We start from the raw sequence: 20816 nt of genomic DNA, 5'->3' as shown, positions 1-20816 counted from the left end.
CTGTTATATTTACTGGTTTAAACTGTAAAATGTACGTGCTATTCTGAACAACATGTCAATTTTACAGTATAATCCAGTAAATATAACAGTAAATTTCAGTAATATGATATAAAGTTAATTTACCGTCCTATTGAAGTATTAATATCTGTTTTGTACACTGATAACCACCAATCACAGCAGTGATGAGAGTCACATGATCAATCAAAGCTCATCACAAGCAGTTCTTCCACAAGAAAGTTAATACTAATATATATAGAAGCTGCACAGTGTCATTCACACAAACATTAAACACCATCATGGTAACACATGAAATTTTAAAAATGCAATAAACATTAATTTAACAACATTAAATGTAACATAAACCCCTAATGTACATAACTGATTAGAAAAAACGAAGAAAACTATGAAGAAACAAACATAGTTATTTCAACAAAAATACATCAAATGTGAAGTGTCACAGGGAATTGTGGGAATGTCAATTTACGGTTTTTCACTGTAAATTATACAATGAGTTGTTTTTTCACTTTCAAAAACTGTAAATTTAACGGTATGTTACAGTAAAATTACATTAAATGTACCGTTAGATCTATCACAGTTATTTACCGTATATAGTACAGAAACTTTCTGTTAACCAATTAACAGTTTTTCACTGTAGCATTTTTACAGTCTTTTACCGTTAAAATTACGATCATTTTTTACAGTGAGGCCTGTCAAACAAACCGCGCTAACTAAGGCTTGCGCTCACAGCAATCTTGCGCCTGAAGAAAATAAAAAATCACACACTCCATCATTCAAGGCCTCTAATAAGAGGTTAAATATATAGTAGCATGATAGAGCTCTAACCAGCTTCGATCCGGGCCCCGATTCTTAAACTGTTACATTTGGTTGCTGCCTTGGATTGTGTGTGCTTGCTTACACTCACTAATTGGACTGAAGTGAAACACATGTGACGAAATTCGACAGTATTTATTTTTCGCAAACAACACGTCCCGGAGCTTTTCAAAAGGGCAACAAGGAAAACTGTTTGTTATTTGTACAGATAAACATTTGCGATGACGTCTGTCGGAGAATGCCTTTCCTCTGTGTAACAGTAGGGGTGCAGGAGGGGAGCCCGGGGCCTCTGTAGAGATCCAAAGAGCCCTGCTGACCCTGCCTGGTGCACCTCTGCTGATCGCAGTGGTACAGAGCAACCATACAGCTGCCTTTCATTCAGCTAAAGAAAAGGGCACTTTTTTTTCTCATCTCTCCTCTCTAAGTGTAAGACCCCAGCTGTCCTCAGTCAAGCAGAATTCCAACTTTCCCTCCAAAAAATTCTCTCATTGTCCATCCTGGAGGTGGCCGAACCGTCCTCTCCATAGTGCTTAACCACTGGACCGGGCGCAAACAACAGAGTAATCATATTACAGTGTCCCTGGGAAAAAAGGGACAGCTATCCACAGGGAATCTCCTGTGGCTAATCCCTGCGAGGCCGCTGCTTTTCTTCTCCAGTGCCGAGTCCACCTTTCACAGCGGTTTCGGAGGCACACAGGCCTTTAACCGCTCAAGGATATCGGATTCACGTCTCTCCTCCTGCATTCCCTTCAGATCTACGGCGCATACCGAGAAACGTCATGGCAGAAAGGACAGAGAGCAGGCAGGAATACTCGGCACTGCACACTAGCTCTTCGTTTCTCATTTGTTCCATTTTATTTTGGCACCTTCATTACCTCACCTTCTTTATTCTACGGATCCTCATTTTCTTTGTCCCTATGACTGCAGACATGATTGCTGTTTCTGTAAATAATTAATAAGCTGTAATATATCACCTCTAATTAAACATATTAGTCAGCGAAGTCTTGTAGATTTACTAGGCTGGGTCTGTGTCCAGTGATATTCAAATGAGCCTCATTTCCATCAATAATGCAAATGGATGCACTATAAACATTTCTCATTGTACAGTAACTCTGCTGCAGCCCATGGGAGCATTTGAACATAATTTAGAATTAACATTATTAGCATTCACTTTAATTTACACTGCAGGTCTGCAAAGAAAATCATTATCTGCTCAGCTAAAAAATAAAAATCTTATTATGCAACAGCTAGTTCCAGTACTCGAATTTGATTGGCTGAGTGGCGTTCCAAGAGCACTGATGTAGTCCAGCGGTGTTGGGACTTTCTACTGTTTGGATCACTTAAAAAAACAAAAACAGTTTGGATCTTCCTGTTCCAGAAAGACAGTATATTTATGAGTGGTGGGGATTTTTCAGTGACTCTTTATGCAGGTTACATCAATATAACACTAAGTGGACTGCGATCTCATGTGAGTGACAGGTTGTCAGTAAACACATCATCAGAGAGAAGAAGAGATGTTGTTGCAAGAGGGGAAGTTATTTTGATTAGACTTGGCATGAAATGTAAGTTGCGATAGTCTTTTCTCTCCTTGTGACTTATATCAGACTGTAACGGCTTCTCGAACAGGAAAAATGTAGGGTGCGGGACTTGATTTTGTCCATTAGGAATGAATCGGATCATTGTGGTTTGCAATTGTTGTGATGTCATGTGAGTGACAGGTTGTCCCGCCCTCACGCCAGTAAACACATCATCAGAGAAATTACATTAAAAAACACATCATCAGAGATTAAAGATTACAAGGGCACATGAATTAAAAAACTAATGATTTGTACAGATAAATCATTTATAATAAACAAAGCAAAATTCCATAAAAAAAATTTTTTACGGTAATTTTAAAGATTTTGATAGAAAGATTTGTTCAAAAACACTGATTCCTTCTGAAGCGAAACAAGTTACTGTCCTAATAAGTTCATTCACTCTTTTAAAAACACACTGATTCATTAAGGAACTAAATAAATGATTGTTCTTATAAATGAGTCATTTGATTCATTCACTCAACTGATTCATTCAATTATATGAGGTTCTGTGAATATGCAAATTAGCCCCGCCTCCACTCACTCACATCAGCTCAGAGATCCACTCGTTGATGATCACACGTTGACGTGATTGGTTACAAGGTAGTTTGTGACGTCAGAAACACCTGCGATTTCAAACCGCATTTTTGAGAAATGTTTTAAGGAGAAAAGGAGGAAAAACGTTTTAAGGAGAAAATACTCCGCATGGTTTGTCTTAAAACATATTAAAAACACATAAACAACATTAAAAGCTTGATTTTCACCACAGGGGGACAGGTTAACATATTTAATTATTGCAGGTTTTTATAATATTCTGAGTGTGCATTTTACTGTTTTTATTCATTTTGAGGAATACTGAATCTGTTTTTGTGAGACGAGTAAGTAAGACGAGAAAATGTTTTGGGGACTGAAGAGATGCCAGTAAATAAATGGAAAAACAAAGTAACTTGTGTTACATATTTAAAAAAGTAACTCAGATATTTTGCTGTAAATTTAAAAGTAAATGTGTTACTTAGTTACTTGCTAAATCCTGTGTTTTCGCTTTCATAAACAGACCAAAGAAGTGACGGTCCTTAAAAGTGGATCATTTGAATAATTCGTTCAACCGATTTCGTGATTCGTTCAGGAACGAAACAGCACCACTGTGTGTTGCTCAGAGACGCTCAACAGTAATTCATTTAAAACTATTTTCTTTGGCGTAGCAACAACAGAAAAAGTAGGCTAACTGGCAATATTGTGGGTCACACACAATTTTCACTATTAAAATAACTAACTCTTAACTACGACTTTTGCCTCAATAAACTCCTAATTGCTTATTAGTAGTTAGTAAGACATTTGTTAAAGGTGGGGTATGTGATTCTTTTTTTTGTCCATTTTTTTCAAAATCACTTGAAATCCTATTCCTAACCCACTTACAGCCACTGAGTTAGAAGCACTGAAATGAAAATTAAGCAATTTAATCATTTGTGGAACGGGCAGGACTCGAAAAACTCCAGCCAATCATTTCCAAGACCACCTAGAATCATTGGACAGTAAGTTCGTCAATCAAACAGTCGTATCATACCCCCCATCCCCTTCCCCCATTCGAATGGGTGAGTCAGGGCCAGCATTGGAGGAAAGAAGGTAGGACCATTTGAGTTGTGTATTTTCAAAATTTTTTTTGCAAATCCCATACCCTACCTTTAAGTTTAGATATTGAGTAGGATTAAGGGATGTAGAATAAGTTCATGCAGAATAAGGCATTAATATGTGCTTTATAAGCAATAAAATCCTAGTAATATACATGCTAATAAGCAACAAGTTAATAGTGAGAAATGGACCCTAAACTAAAGTGTTACCATATTAAGTTTTTGAATATTAACATATTGCTTAGTGAACTGTTATATGTTGTATATATGACTGCATGCTGTTGGTCTGAATCGTGCAGCAAAGCTGTGACTACTGTCGGCCATAATCGTGAGAAAGGACTTTACTTGCTCTGTGATATTGCTAGTTATGGTGAACAGTTAACACTTACAGTATGTTATCTGGTGTTCCCCAAATACTCTTCCCCAGAACTTTTAAATAGTAAATTTGATGCAAATAATAATTATAACAATAAAACACTTTTTTTTTGAATTTTTTTTTTTTAAAATTTAAAATTTTAAATTTTCATTTTAAAGTTACACCTGGAGAGAGATAAAAGGGGCCAACAAATCCAGCTGGGCTCATGTACAGAGAACAGAGGCTAATTTAAAAGAAACCCCTGCTTGCTATTTCTCCTGGGTACCAGCTGGTCTTCTAACAGATGTTGAACACACCATTTAATGGAGATGCTATATATCAAAGTATACTGGACTGTCTCTCGTTTCTGTTTGAGTTACGACTTCTGCATCGCTGTCAATGAATTGCAAGCTGTAATGATTGACGGCATATATACCACGCTGATTTATAATAGCTGATTTGTCAAACTGGACTTTAAAACTCTGAATTACAAGAGATCGACGTGAATTTTCCATCTAGATCTTCTTCAGTCCTTCGGGTTAAAAGGTGACGGCCGTTCTCAGATCCCTCTGAGGGCTAGAGCAGCGAGGATAACTTTGAGGTCCATTGACGTGGATGAACTGGAATGAAAAATAGAAGCAAATAATTCCGAACGCTATGACAGGAGAATGATTTAAGAAGGAGGAGGATACGAAGCAGAATGTTCTCAGCTGGAATGCACATTGGCTTTCACAGCGTGGGCCTGGGCAAGCAGTCAAAACCAAACAGAGAACTCTCCAAGTTACTTCCAACACACAGGTCCGACTAAAATGTCATTTAAAAGTGTTATTCAATCCTGTCTAATCCGTTTAAACAAGGACCCTCTAATTTTTTACCGTGTTATGTAAATGAGTGGTAACCGTTCAAGTGTTGATTTGATCAAACGTCAGATTTATCCTTTCCAGCCATAAACAGCAAGTGTTTACAGTATAATTCCAGTAACAGGAAGCATGTTGCTCAGATTGAGGCTGTGTGCGAGATCCACCCAGGGCCGGACCAGCTGTATGGCTCCAGCTAACACCATTGTTAAGTACCGGGGGTTGGGAGGACTATAGGGGCCTCTAATCTGCTGGTATGTGTTGGCTGTTATTGAAGAAGAAAGAGAGAGAGAGAGTGAGATAAAAGTGATGCCAATGTTTTCGCGAATGGCCCCGGTCCAGAAGAAAGCCACGTTAAACCATATGGCAGCGGATTCAACCAAAATAAATGTTCGAAAGCCACTTTTTTTTCATTGCATCAACATCTTGAGAAGTTTAGAGTGAGCGCATCTAAACAGGAAATATTAAAATCAGCCTTTTGATAGACCATATGTCATGTGTTTGGCAATTGCCAAACCATTTAAGGGACCAGCATTACATAATCTTGTCTGCCGACTGCCAGAGAGGGACGGGACTGGCCACGACTGCGGCTCATGCTTAATCTGATGGGACAACAGCATTCTTCTGTGAGAACAAGAAGAACTTGTATGGGCCAGGTAGAAGGAGGAGGAGGAGCAGTGCTAGATTTAAGAGTTTATTTCCCAATAAGGCATGTGACTAACAGGAAAGCCATGGTGAAATATTCAAAATAAAGTAATAAACTGAAGATGATATAATACTAAAATAACAATAACAAATTTTTAAATAATAAAATACACTATATCTGATAACCAAAGACATACTGAACAGAACTCAGAATAAAAATGATAGTAACAGACTTAATTTGAGACTATTACAGATTAGAATAGAGGAGCTGCTTTCAAGGATGAAATAGAAATCCTTAAACCATAAATAAACTAAGATCCATGTGCTTGATTTAGCAACGACGGTAGCACAAGTATTGTGGAAAGCAGAGATTGAGTTGTTTATATGATGGATAAATGTTGAAATGTGTGTACTGTACATGTTTATGTATAGGATGGCAAAAAGCAACAAGCTGGTACATTGATTTATGAGCAGCTCAGGGGTTTCAGCTGGCATGCAGGAAAGCACATTTATAGTTTTTTTTGTGCGATCATTAGTAAATCTTTGTTAAATCATTTATAATTTGTCAAATCAATTTGTTAACCAATGTTAGATAAAAAATAAAACCAAAGCACGCATGCACATCACCGGCAAAAATATGCTTAGGGTTGGGTGCTCGACAAAATAAATAATAAAAAACAGAAAAAATTCGGCACACCAAAGCTCCAAAATATGCAAAAGATTTAATATTGGACTCACACACGGGTTACGTCTCGAGCCTGTGTGCTCGGAGCATAACCCGTGGGTGAGTCCACTATTACTTTTTTTGCATATTTTGGAGCTTTGGTGTGCCGACTTTTTTTTTTTTTTTTATCAATGTTAGGGCAATGTAATATCATATGCAAAATATACACGACAATTGGATATTTAATTTGTGTCAAAGTCAGAAGAATCTTTACTCCTAATTGAAATCTATTTCTTCAAATTTGGTTGTTGCTGCAAAGATTTCAGTAAATAGGTGAGCCAGGACCAGAAGAGCTGCTGTAACACAAGCCTGCCTCATATTGCTCCTTTAAACAACGTCAAGCAAGTTCTTCCAGAACGGGAGGTTTCTACAACCAGCGTACTCTTACCGACTTTGATTTACAAAGTGTGAATACTAATCAAATAAAGCTGAACTCTTACACGGATAATCTGTAATGTCTAAGAAAGTTTCATCTGCCTCCTCTGTAACACTGGATATGCACGGGTCTCAGATTTAGAAACTCATTGCAAATACCCAAATACTCAATGGCACTTTAGATAATGACAACTTACACAGGTTCCAGGTACGCAGATCAGAACCGATCGACGGGGGTCTCTGCTCCCCCGTTGAGTCTGTTTCTATAATACAGCATTCAGTGGAACCTGATCATTTACATAAGTTAATGGAATTAACCTGGCTTTGAGCTTTTTAAGAGGTGAATAATAATCCAACTCAGAAATTAGATATGGGTCATTCTCAAAATACACTCACTGGCCACATTATTAGGGACACCTTGCTAATAGCAGGTTTGGAGCCGCTTTGGCCTTCAAAACTGCCTGAATTATTCATGGTTTCAACAAGGTGCTGAAAACATTTTGGTCCATCTTGACGGTGAACGTGATTTCACCAAGTACCACATGTTCCTGGATCAACATCTTTGTTGATCCTGGAACAACTTTCCAATCAACCAATCAGATCTGAGGAACAAGTTTACAGTTTATGTCAAGTTTAGGCTTAAAACCAGGGTGAGGTGCTTCAACATCAGTGTTATTCACCTGTCATTTCCCTCAGATTTTAGGGAAAAGTTTGGGTAGGGTTAGGTTTAGGGGTAGGGATAGGGTTAGGACTAAATTTTGGGGCAGGAATGTTAATCCAGGATCAGCAAAATATGTTGATCCAGGAACATGTCTTACTTGGCAAAATCACGGTGACCCCATATTGACATGATCGCATCAAGAAGTTACTGAAGATTTGTCGGCTGCACATCCATGATGCGAATCTCCCGTTCCACCACATGTCAATGTTGCTCTATTGGATTGAGATCTGGTGACTGTGGAGGCCTTATATAGTGAACTCATTGAGCCCTATCTTGCACCCAGCGCAATTGACTTTGTACACCGACGCATGTATCATTCTTATTTTGCACCCGCGCACAGCAGACTTTTCCCTCCACAGACGCACGTCGGTTAACTAAGAAATACACTTGCGCTCCCCGGGGCGGTTCAGCGCAAAGAGGAGGCGTGTTCCGGCGCAAACGTTCCCTGATGCTATTTTACAGTTTCAGAAAACAATTCCGCCACTGACTGAAAAAAACTAGTTTAAAGTCAGTGGCGCATTGCGCATGTTATTCATATGCTATTTTAAGGGCGCATGCTTGGCCATAATCAATGTAGCGTGTGCACAACGCGCATACACTTTGATTCTCTCATCTACACAGAAGCAGCAGTTTCATTTTTGCAAATCATACATTATTACAATAGATAGATAGATAGATAGATAGATAGTTTATTATAAAAGCATACATCTAGCTTACACATTTACCCAAATTAGCATACGCCTGTTTAACCGAAGTTAATTTGGGTGGGTTTCTCCATCCCCAACGTCACTTCTCTGTGTTTTACGGCCCTGACGAGAACGTCGGTCTCCTCGGCTGTGAACCGCTGCTGGCGCGCGCCTGGCAAATCTGCCGTTATAATAGGAATCCGCTATAGAACAAGCGTGCCTGCTCTTAAAGGGAATGTGAGATGTCGCTCTGATTGGTTTATTTCACGTTACGCCCAAACCACACCTATGAATAATGAAGCTACTTCAGACCAACCCATTTTAGATTTGCGTCGGGCGCAAGAGTCATTTATCCCGCCTGTATAATAGCAAGACCCGCCCACAAAGTCACTTGCGTTTCGCGCTTGATACTTGCGTTTCAGACCGTTAAAATAGGGCCCATTGTCATGTTCAAGAAACCAGTTTGAGATGATTTGAGCTTTGTGATATGATGCGTTATCCTGGAAGTATTCATCAGAAGATGATCAACTCAGGTATGCTGTGGCATTTAAACGCTGCCAAGAAAATATCCCCCACACCGTTACACCACCAGCCTGAACCGTTGAAACAAGGCAGGATGGATCCATGCTTTCATGTTTTTTTACACAAAATTCTGATCCTACCATCTGAATTTTGCAGCAGAAATCAAGATGCATTAGACCAGGCAACGTTTTTCTTGTTCAATTTTGGTGAGTCTGTGAGTCAATTTTCTTAGCTGACAGGAGAGGCACCCGGTGTGTTCTTCTGCTGCTTCAAGGTTCAACTTGTTGAACCTCTGGCATCAACAAGGCATTTCTGAAACACTCAGACCAGCCCATCTGGCACCAACAACCACGCCACATTCAAAGTCACCCTTTTCCCCCATTCTGATGCTCAGTTTGAACTTCAGCAGATCGAGTTGCTGCCATGTGATTGGCTGGTTAGATATTTGTGTTAACGAGCAACTGAACAGGTTTACCTAATAAAGTTGCCGGTGAGTGTTTTGACTCTCAGACTGACAAAATTACTTTCTATTTGTTTTATTTTATTCATAAGCAAGCAATGGTTGTTACTAATTCTAATTTTCAAAATGGATTATTTTATTCCAATAATCTCCCAGGAACATTTCAAAACATTATTGTTTTTTTTAAATCCAAATCCAGATAAACTAAAATGTGTTACAATGAACACTACAGAGTCAAACCGTATCATGTTATTTAATAAAATGTATGTATAATAAAACAAAATGACTTTTTTTTGTAATATTTCAAATCACTGAAAAGTAAGAGGATAAATTTGTCACAACTCATTTGAGGCGTTGATCAAACCTACACTATTCTCAACATCTTCTCCAGGGGGGTACAGTATGCCTGCCGGAGTCCCCATGTAGGTCACGCATGCGCTGATAGCTCTGAAGTAAATTAATCCTGGAACAGAACCTGATCCAGAGCAGGTTATGTTCAGAGAATAAGTTGCTATGGCTACTTACAGTTACTTCAGAGGTTTTTTTTTAGACCAAAAGCCTAGGTTATCTGCTTGCTTACCCTTAAATATACGGGCGTGTCACATAATCTGCTTTCTGGAATACCTCCCAGCATGATGACCAGGCCTTCAGGACCTCAGAAACTCCTGAGTCACAGAGGAGCTCCATTTGTGAGCACTGTGATGATGCATGTGCTAAATCTAGCTGCAAAAACAACAACAAAGTACTGTAATGAGAAACCAAGCAGTGAATGTTAATGCTAAGGACATAGGATGATGTTCCATAGTTAAGAACAGCATGATATTTGATAAAAGTTTGTAGCCTACCTAACTCTTTTGGATCTTGGACTCTAGCCTTTAACTTTGTTTATGTTACATAAACAGGCAACTAATCAAAGCCATTCTGAATTAGAAGCAGATTTCTGGACTAACCACAGAGGAAAGTGATGTTACATCCAGTTCCTATTTTGCTGTCACATTTTCACTGGATCCGAGGTGAAACGGACCTGTTGTTCGAATATGGTAATAAACATACACAAAATATGTGTCAAAACACTGCTTTTATGTTTTTAATAAAACGGGCCTGTTTTGAGTCAAAGGCACTCTGCGACACATGATTTAGCACGATGCTTTAGTGCCACCCAGTGGACTACAAAGTGCAAGTGCAAATGCTCAATGCAGGATTACATCGTATACACTCAGCCCAGTACAAATGTGGACTCTTGACGGAGATTAACAGCGATTTCACAATGTATTTCCTAATTTTCTTCTTCTTTTTTTTTAAATTACCAGATTATCAGAGAACCACACAATACACCACTGATTGTACATTGACTGAGAAATTTGGCTTTCCAGACGCAAATTGCAAATCATGAACTACTTTTACTGCAGTTTATTCACGGGTACTAAGGCTTCAAGATCAAGAATTCAGATCAATTGCTTCTTTAAATGTGTTGAAAGTCAAAGTAACGTGGTCTTGTGCGCTCTCTGGTGGCGATGAGGCGCACGTGCCTGCCTTATTATTTTACTCTGAGAAAAGAATCATAAACAGCATTTAAAATATTCATAACTTATAGCTTATTTTTCTGGTACACCAGAATATTAAAAGACTAATATTTCACGGTATTTTCAAAGGCCAAGGGGGTCATTATGTAAAGGAGAATAATGGGCTGGCCTGTCACACTTTTTACTCCCGTGAATATTTTTCTGTAGGCTACATCATATCACGTAGTCTACCTTAAAATCTTGGAAACAAATAATAATAATGAACCCTTTCACAGACTGTGATGACTCGTTTTCAAATGCATGTACATTTATAACACTATAGGCTACTTTGTATTATATTAGCCTACCTTTGCATCAAATTACAACAGCGGTTGTGATCAAATTGACATATTTCTCTCTTCTGACTGCCATTATCAGTCTAAACACGTTGACCTTTGTGACAACGTGCCCCAAGGTCACACAATAGGGGATAAGTAGTCACAATAAAACAGCCTATTTTAGGATTTTCAGCCAAATTCTAAACAGCACAACAGATACATATTAAACCATTTTTAAAATCATCTTATTACTCTTCTGTTTATCAAAACAGTCAACAAATTTATATAAAGTGTTGTTAAAACTATTAAAAAAAACATTCATTAACTGAAATAAAATAAAAGGCAAATTTTTGATGAAAAACTTGAATTTGGCAACTAAAGTACTGACATTACTAAAACAGAAATAAAAAATAAAGCTAAAAAGAAATATATACAAAATGACAAAAGCACATATAAGATTACTAAAACTATAACATTAAAAGCTGAAATATATATATATATATATAAAAAGAAAGCTACTGCAAAATATGAATAAATACTATATTAGTATCAATGCTAACACTTCTACCAAGTTAGGAAACTATTAACATGCATTTATGAAACACGCTTATGAAAACAGTGACAATAGTCTCATTATGTCCTGAAGTTTCAATGGCCATTATCCAGCCCAGAACAGAAGTGCATGTGAAATAAAACAGTAGAAACAGACAAATATTTTTCTCATTTTATTGAACACAAGAATTTTTTGACAGAATGAAGTCAGATATTGTTGTCGGTTAGTATTTACAGCAGTGGCAGTGGGGGTGGGGGGGGGGAGAGGTGGAAGTGACATTTGATTTGTAAAAATCTTTATAGGCCTACAGCTGTGAGAAGGGCCTCTCGTAGGGTATGGAGGGATGGATGTCTTATAAAGGTCTGAGATGAGAGCGAGATGATGAGAGAAACAGGTGTAATTTGCTTTCGGAAACAATCGTTTGAACAGACTTTTGTCTTTAAAGTGGCATGATTGCGGCTTGTAAACGTACAAGTAAAATTGGTCCCATGTTAAATGGCAGTATGAATCAAAAGCTTTTTTTTTTTGAGAGATCACAAGAAAGAGTATGCCTCCTGGTACAGTTTCTACAAGCCTCTCAGATGCTTATTAAACTGGAATCCTGCTGGAAACACGTTCGAACAACTTTCATTATTAATAATTACATTACAAATGCTTAACAGAACACAAACGTACATTCAAAGAGTTTGAAATGTCATGAAACGATTGTTTATATATCTGTTCATGAACTTACGGATTTGTTACATGATGTTCAACGACTTAATAATGAAAGTTATTAAAAACGTGTTACCGCCCAACGGCGTGAAAGCACTTCATGTAAAAGCAAAAGTGACAACAGTGAACGTACGAATGACGAGTTCACTGACATTCAGAAAAATGTACAACAAATAATGCTCTGACATTTTCAGTTAGTTAGCAATTCAATCGGTAACCTTAACACCAATGACATCCAGTTCAGAATACATTGCATGCTTATTTCAGGTTTAAAAATAGGCATTTCACCGAATGGGATGAACAAGTGATTTTGGAATTAAATGGCAGGTGAGCAGGCAAACCCTCGGGCGCCTATGAGACAAAACGCATCGAGACAGTTTTCTATGTGAATATATTTATATTTATAAATGTATATGTATATATATATATAAATATATATATATACACACATACATATATACACACACACACATATATATATATATATATATATATATATATACGTCTTGTTTTGCATCAGTTAGATAGAGGCAAGTTGTTGAGAATTTGAGAACTCAAAGAGTTTTAAGATAACCACAATCCATTTACACCCTCAGACCCAGAAGACCAAGTGACGACACATTTGAGCAAAAAAAAAAAAAACTATTATTTTCACAGTTTACAGATCTGGACCATCTGACAGCGTCGGGGTATGTTGTCACAGAGACCGCAGGCCTGCATACGAGAGGATGTTTATATTGAAGGCACCAACTCCTTTTGTGTCCGTATTTCACTTTTGCTGCCACTGTGGTTTTTGTTGTTGTTTTTTTACATCTTTTTTTTTATTCTTATCATGATGAACATCGTTTGAACTAACAGCTACGGCTTTCACAACCTATGGAAACGTTTTTTTTTTAATCTATTACAAAGAACACACTGTATTCACACTAGGATTTTCACGCATTCACAGTGCACAAGCTTGCAGCCTAAAGAATGAGAAACACTGTACAAAAAAAAAGTCAGGCTGAATATCTTTATGCTACGATCCACACCGGAGTACTATGGCTTAAATAAAAAATAAAAACAAGAATTTGACTATTTAAGACATGACAAAAATAAAATAAAAATCCAAACATTTAAATTTTTTATCAGTATCTAAGGGGCACGGATCATTTTAATGCAACATTTATCTATTATGTGGGTAAATGCCAGAGGAGCAACAGGCAGACATCTTACGGGACGTCCCGTGAGTGTTACGCACTGCAGTGCGCCTGGTGTTTTAGTTAGGCCATGAGTGCAACAGCTGTATCTGTATTTAACACAGCAGCAATGCTTGTACTGAATTCTCTAAAGGAGCCGTTCGATCCATATCTAAGAGCTCCGGATTGTTCCTAATGTTTTTTTAAAGGACTTTGCTTGACATTTTTAAGCGAGGATCACTGCGGGAGTCCTCTTAGACTCTCAAATCTTGCTTTAAAGACCTGAAGTAAATGGAAGAAACACTAAGGTTCAGGGGAAATGGGATGCGTTGTAATATGAAAGAACGCATAAGGAAAGATTATGGCGATTTGTAAAACCCTAACCGCTAGTTCAGACCTCTACACTGTGTAATCTTTTGTGCCGGCTTTGCTAGAGAAGCAAACGGCGTGTTAATGCGGGATATCAGAGTAAAATGCTGTAAACACTCAGAGCTGGAATGAAACAAACAAACAAAAAGGCATATGGAAAAATAATTCTGCAAAGCAAGCATGCTAAAAATCTATCGCCAACTCAAAAAACAAAACAAAAAAACAATGTGAAAAATAAAATAAAATAAAATAGCGGTTGCTTTTGTACATTACTTAACCACAAGTAAAAATTCAAACCTGTTCCCAAAAAAATATTATTATGTGGCAGACAATAACGATGGCAATACTGCATGTAATAATAAGACGAAACATAACTGAAACAGCACTGTGGTTTGATAGTGTGAAGGCAAAATCTATGGTTCCTCACTGTGATTAACTTCTCATACTGAACATCTTTGAAAGACACTGAGGTCGAGGAGACTGAGACTAGAGCTGAAGAATCTCTCCTTCTTGCGTTTATGAAAGACACGTTTCAAAACTAATAACAAAGGAAAAGTAAAAAATAAAAGGCATGTGCGCAAACTCTTTAGGCGCTCTATACATCTACAGACGTGTTTTGTTCTGTGAACTCAAAGAAGACACTGAAGAAAGAAACCCTTGTCTTTTGAGACGTGGTGGTGGTGGTGGTGGTGGTGGTGGTGGTGTGGTTCTGTCTGTCTGCGACTGTCGTGCGCTCGCCCAGTCCGGATCACGCTTTGCTCTCGTTGCCGTTCGTCTGAGGGGCTTCGTTGGGGACTGTCTTCACCTCCGCCGGAGTTTTCTTTACCTCTGTCTCCGGCGCTTTGCTTTTGTCATCTGCAACGATTTTTCCACTGGGGGGGGGGGAAACAGAAAAGAGAAGTTCATCAGCAGTGTCTTTCAGTTCTCCGTTCGGCTGCTTCCTCTCGTTACACTATTTCCAAGGATCGGCTCGGCCAAAAATGAATGTTCTGTCATGATTCATTCACCCTCATGTTCTTCCAAACCTGAATGAGTTTCTTTCTTTCTTCAGTGGAACACAAAAGATGGATTTTAAAAAAATATCCTAGGCCTTCTATACACTATAATGAAAGAAGCAATGTCTTGATTTGTGAAGGTATGAGTCAAATCTTGCTGATGAATCAGTTCAATGAATGAAACTGTTCTGATGTTTTTGAAAGAAGTCTCTTATGCTCTCCAAAGCTGCATTGATTTGAACAAAAATACAGTTTATAAATCTTTTCTATTTGAATATACTCAATTCTAAGAGGGCAGAGCGGATTTTTTAGCGTCATTACTCCAGTCGGTCACATGATCCTTCAGAATTCATTCTTATATGCTGATTAGATGCAACCTTGTTGAATGAAAGTATGAATTTCATTCAAAAAATAAAAATATCCCTACTCACACCAAGCTTTTGAACAGTAGTGTGTATATAATGCATGAGTCATATGGATCACTTTTATGATGCTTCTGTTTTTAAGCTTGAAAGCTGCATTCTCCAATCAATGTAACTGTATAGAAAAGAGCAATAAGTACATGATTAAACGCCTTCTTTGATGAAAACAAAGTCATACATTCATGAGGGTGAATAAATGATAACAAATGTTCATTTTGGGGTGAACTGTCCCTTTAAGATTTGAGGGAAAAGACTTCAGTGTGGCCAATCGATTTCCCAGCTCACGGGATCTGCTTGGTTATCTTACGCTAACATCAAATATTATTCATGAGCATGTATGAAGACAGAGGAACAGTGCATGCAGGTATGATTCATAATATTGAGTAAGATGAAGCTGGCTGGGACAGTAACAGCAGGACAGAGCTGCCCCATCTGCTGCATAGACTCAGCTGCAGAGACAATTCTCATAAATGAAATAAATGTTAACCTCTCCCTCTGCGCTTATTGCCTGTGTAATAGTTTGTTGATACACAGAGCACTTGTCTCTTGGGGCCGGGCTGGAGCAAAACGCATTATAATAAATAATAAATCATAAATAAATGAAAATCATCAGCCGCAAACAGCCTATTACTGAATATTTTACAGGCACATAGACATTTGTTCTCAAGGGAGCTGACAGAGCACATACTGGGTCTTGAAAAAAAAAGAAGTTTACTTAAATTATTTCGCAGTAGGCTGATTCTTTCCGAGGGCTGATAATTCCTGTAATGGAATTGACTGTACTGGTGTGCCAAATCATTCATAAATGCATAATGAACCATGAAAATTAAAGATGAGCTTTGCTGGCAGGGAATCGTGAGGGACAGTCCCTGTCGCATTTCTAACACGTTCCCTTCAGTCCTATTTTTAATACACCTGCCCTGCTGTAGGGCTGATATCAGCTGTGAATGACTGTTCATTATATTCGTCAAACATGCCCGGACAGCCGGCAGCTCCTTTCACGCAGTGGCGTGGGACCAACGGCGGCGTCGTCGAGCTCTCTCGGATACGGCAAAGTCACAGAGAGGCTTTGTGAAAAAGAGAATGTGCGTAGTGGAGTGAGGCTGTCTCGCGTTACAATCTACACGATCTTGGTGGTACGACACAAGAGCAGGCTTGCTTTGACCGTGTCCGAGGTCTGCGCCGTTTGTCCACCCGGCCGTGTGTCATTACGCTCATCACAATAAAGCTATCTGATCATATTCTGTGCTCTTATGAAGAGCGGCCAAGTGTGAAGGGTCCCGCCGAACGACTGTGGCAGACACAAAGCATCATCATTCTTTCTGAGTGAGCTGACGTTTCAAGCAAACCTAAGAAGAACGGGACAAGCGCGATCTGTCATTTGTCAGTTTGCATCCACTGCGAAACATCTTTAAAAAGAGCAAACTCTCATTCTTGAAAGGGGGGAAACTCAACATCTTGAGAGTTCCATTGATATTCTGCAGGTTCTGTGAAAACCAGGGAAGAGCTCAGGTAGTTGAATATCTAGAGATGGAGCCAATAAGCCCAGGTGGCAGCCAATGAGAGGCAGCTTCCCTAGTGTTCCGGCTCAAATTAGACAAGAGAGCCAAGCTGAAAGAGAGAGAGAACAAGCCTGACGTGCTGACTGGGGCGGCTGGGCCATTCATAGAACGTGCAAACTACAGAGCACAAATGGAAGTGGGGAAAACAGCCTCTGGTAAATATTTAACAAACGCCATGCTCCCGTTAATTCCCTGCTGGAAGTCTTGGCTGACTGTTTAACAGCCGATTTTTTCTGTACTTTGCAACCGAGCGAGAGAGTTTAGCTCCTCGTTCTGCTTCTGAGGAGGCTGATTCGCGCGAGTCTGGAGACGTCGCTACTTCTGGCTCCATTTGGCACTTCCACAAAGCTAGCAGGACTGAATCTGTCAGATGTGAAATGTTCATTTAGTTTTGTAATATGCACCAATGAAAGAATGAAATCACTGCTATTTAGAGGGACTGATATGATGCAAATGTTACATTTTGTGGTGAATTTTAAGTATTCCCACAGATTCATGCACCAAATCCACACAGATGTTGTGTTAGATGGAGAACAAGTCCAGGTTGGATGTGCCAAAGTTCATGGCAGATAATCTTTGGAATATATTCAAGAGATCTGTTTGAGATTTGGATCAACAAAACAAGACTCTAATTTAATTTGGGTTGTCTTCACAATGTTTCACAAAGACATTGTTCTCAGTGACAAAAGAATGCTGGTTTATTATTGTGGTGTAGTCGATTGCATATTTACACTGCTAAATCAAAGGTTTAGGGTGTGTAAGGACGTTTTCGAAAGAAGTCTCTTGTGCTCACAAAGGCTGCATTTATTTGATAAAAAAAAAAGTAAAAAAAAAAAAAGTAATGTGAAATATTAATATATTTCATATTCATATTTTATATAATAATAATATTCGTGTGGTGGCAAAGCTGAATTTTCAGTATCATTACTCCAGTCTTTAGTGTCACATGATCCTTCAGAAATCATTTGAATATGCTGATTTGCTGCTTAAGAAACATTTTAATATTCTTCATATTTTTGTGAAACTGTGATACAATTTTTTTTCCAAACTTTTTTGATGAATAGAAAGATCTTACTCACCCCAAACTTTTAAATATCATATGCAAAAAGTGAACTGAACCCGTAAATGATGTTTACACGACAAATCAGACACACTTTTTCGGGCAGAATAAACCAATTTGGAGATTGTTATTAAATCCGATCATCTGGGAATCTAAAATCTAATAATGAAGTAATAGTAATTTTCTCTATAATTTAACATCACATTGTAGTTTTAGAGTTTTTTTTTTGTTCTTTACAAACTTCCGTTCTTAAAATAGGTACAGTAGTTTTATAACAGTGTTATTTTACCTCCATAGTGTACCTTTAATGAAAATATTTTTCACTGCTGTTTTTTCCCCCTCAGTGTTAGTTACCAATAATAACTTTTCTGAATAGATTTGTACATCAGCTGGCCACTTGAAGTTGGCCATTTCACCGACGGAGCCACAAATGACACTGCACCTCGTCTGCTGTGTTAATGTAATTACAATGATCATACATTAGCCTTCTCTAAGACGCTATTTTTTCAATAGCACCATTAAGACTGCTAATTTATTTCTCACTGTCCTTTTCAGCTTTGAAAGCCATCATTTAAAATCATCAGCTGTGGAATTGTGCCATTTGCCATTGCGTGTCTCATTGTGAGGCTCTGCCAGCGATAATGGAGGAATCAATTAGCTCGCTCTGAAAAACACAACCAAAAGAACGATTTTACACATTCATAATGCTGGTGTGTTTTGAAGCGCCGTCCCTTAACTGTTTTTTTACTGAGGTGCAAATAAACCCGCGCAAGCTGTCTCAGCGTACCAAGTCGTCTCTCATTTGAATACCAAAGGGAATACGGCAAGATTGAAGACGCAAGAGGAACCTGATGAAATTCTGATAAGACATTAAGAAGTGAGAAGAAACTGAGTGAGTTATACAAGGAGGAGGGGAGGGGGTGACGAAGAAAACAGATGAGGAAGTTGGAGATGGTTAAGGACAGGGACACAAACACAACTAAACATCTAGAGGTGGCCATACTCGTCCTGGTTGGGTGCGGACGGTGTGCTGGAGGAGTCGCTGGAGGGCTTGACCAGCGCATCCTTGGCAAGGTCACTATCTGTGGTCTGGTGGGCTCCTCCCTGTACCTGAGAGTCCTTACTTTGGGGGGGATTGGCCAGCTCAGCCGGGCTCTGGCCATCAGCTTTGGCCAGATCTGCAGGGGTTGAATCAGACGGCTGGGGTTCTAAGGACTTTGAGGTTTGACTGGAGGGCGTTTCGCTCAGGTCCACCAGAGGGGCCACAGCTGCAGGAGCAGCTTGCGGGGAGGTGGGAGAGGTAACGCTAGGTTTGGGGGTGCTGGATTGGGGAGTAGGTCTAGGGGCCGCTTTAGGGTCGGCCGCAGGTGCGGTGCTCGAGGTAAGGGTGGTGCTATCGCTAGCAGGACTGTCAGTGCCGGGGTCTGAGTTAGTGGTTACAGAGGGAAGCAAGTCCACTACTGTTGCTGTGGTGTCAGCAGCGTGCCTGTGAGGACAACGGGAAGAGAGAGAGGAGAGAAGGGGGAAAAAGAGATCCACACAAAGAAAAAGGTGGGGGAGAGGAGGGAGGGACGGAAAGCCAAGGCAAAATAGACATACACAAGTAAGTCCAACATGCATATCAGAATAAAACATACCATGTTAGGTAATCGTAAAAAAGTGAGGGGTGTGTAGTAGGGCTGCACGATTAATCGCAATTTCCATGTAATCGCACTTTTGAATTTTGAAATCGCAAAGGCAGCGATTATTTTGTACGCGCAGCTTGTCACTGATGTGCGGCTCTGTAAACGCTGCTCCATCTGAAAGCACTGTGAGTTTGAGTCACTTATAACGTGCATTTGAAAAAGCAACACGCGTCAAACATCTTTCCAAACATGAGAAGCATTTATGAACCTCTTGTCCAACAAAATACAACATTTAATAACATGCTTTTACTCCAAACTCACTTCATAACGACAGTTGAGCATCCTTCAGTGAGATGATGTGGCTTCTTACACAGAATAAGGCAGTCGTGTGTTTATAAGTCATGTTTAATCAATCAAAGCATTTCAATCTTCTGTTTATTCAGCTACAGTGATAGTATGATGCAGATAGGGATCTCCTGGAATGATGTGCGTTATCTACTTCTGCGGCGGGGCATATTTGGCGTGTCTGCACGAGAGCGCCCTCTGGCGTTCAGATGGAGCAGCATTTATTACTGATCAGCCGCTGTGCACTGACAAGCTGCGCATAAAATAATTGCAGCCTTTGCCAAATCGCGTGCAGTTTCGTTGCAATTAATTGTGCAGCCCTAGTGTGTATTAAACTACCACAGAGAGACCATTGAAAGGGATGTTAATAACCTAAAGAAAAGATCGGACATGGATTGAGTGTGTGTTTTTAGGGACTCACTCGGGGTCCGTCAGAGGGGTGGTCTCATTGGGTTCAGTGGGGCCTCCTCCTTCATGGTTTGGTGTGTGCTCTTCCTCGGTCCTTACCTCCACAATGGGTTCCTTAGACTCGTCCTTACTGTAAAAGATGACACACCAGGATTAGCAGAGGGTTTATGGCTCACAAACATGCACTGAACATTGTTGGTTAACATACAGCAGAACAGGATTTGTTAAAATTAGCAGTATCAGTTCAAATTGGTTGACAATTATAAAAAAAATCAGTATGTCTCACACCACATGGCATTATTTTCTGGACAAAGTGTATTTATTTTAATATATAGCTGTCATAGAGTTAACTCTTTCCCTGCCAGCG

The 20816-nt window shown here is 39.2% G+C and overlaps 1 protein-coding gene across 4 annotated transcripts in view; it reads right to left on the bottom strand.

Moving 5' to 3' along the window:
- Positions 1–13314: 13314 nt before the first annotated feature.
- ncam1a (neural cell adhesion molecule 1a) overlaps positions 13315–20816 on the bottom strand; it is a 245292-nt gene continuing 237790 nt past the window's right edge. For 2 of the 4 annotated variants that reach the window (XM_084136094.1, XM_084136093.1), the window contains 3 exons: positions 20463–20579; positions 19075–19557; positions 13315–14904 (listed from right to left, as the gene is read on the bottom strand). In XM_084136094.1, the coding sequence (XP_083992220.1) occupies positions 14781–14904; positions 19075–19557; positions 20463–20579 (724 nt within the window). In that variant the 3' untranslated portion in view covers positions 13315–14780. The remainder of the gene's footprint in view (positions 14905–19074; positions 19558–20462; positions 20580–20816) is intronic. The other 2 variants (XM_084136096.1, XM_084136095.1) reach the window with 1 other exon arrangement.

This window comes from Abramis brama (assembly GCF_963993115.1).
Source record: "Abramis brama genome assembly, chromosome: 15".
Classification (NCBI taxonomy): domain Eukaryota; kingdom Metazoa; phylum Chordata; class Actinopteri; order Cypriniformes; family Leuciscidae; genus Abramis; species Abramis brama.
This window is presented reverse-complemented; position numbering and strand designations above follow the sequence as displayed.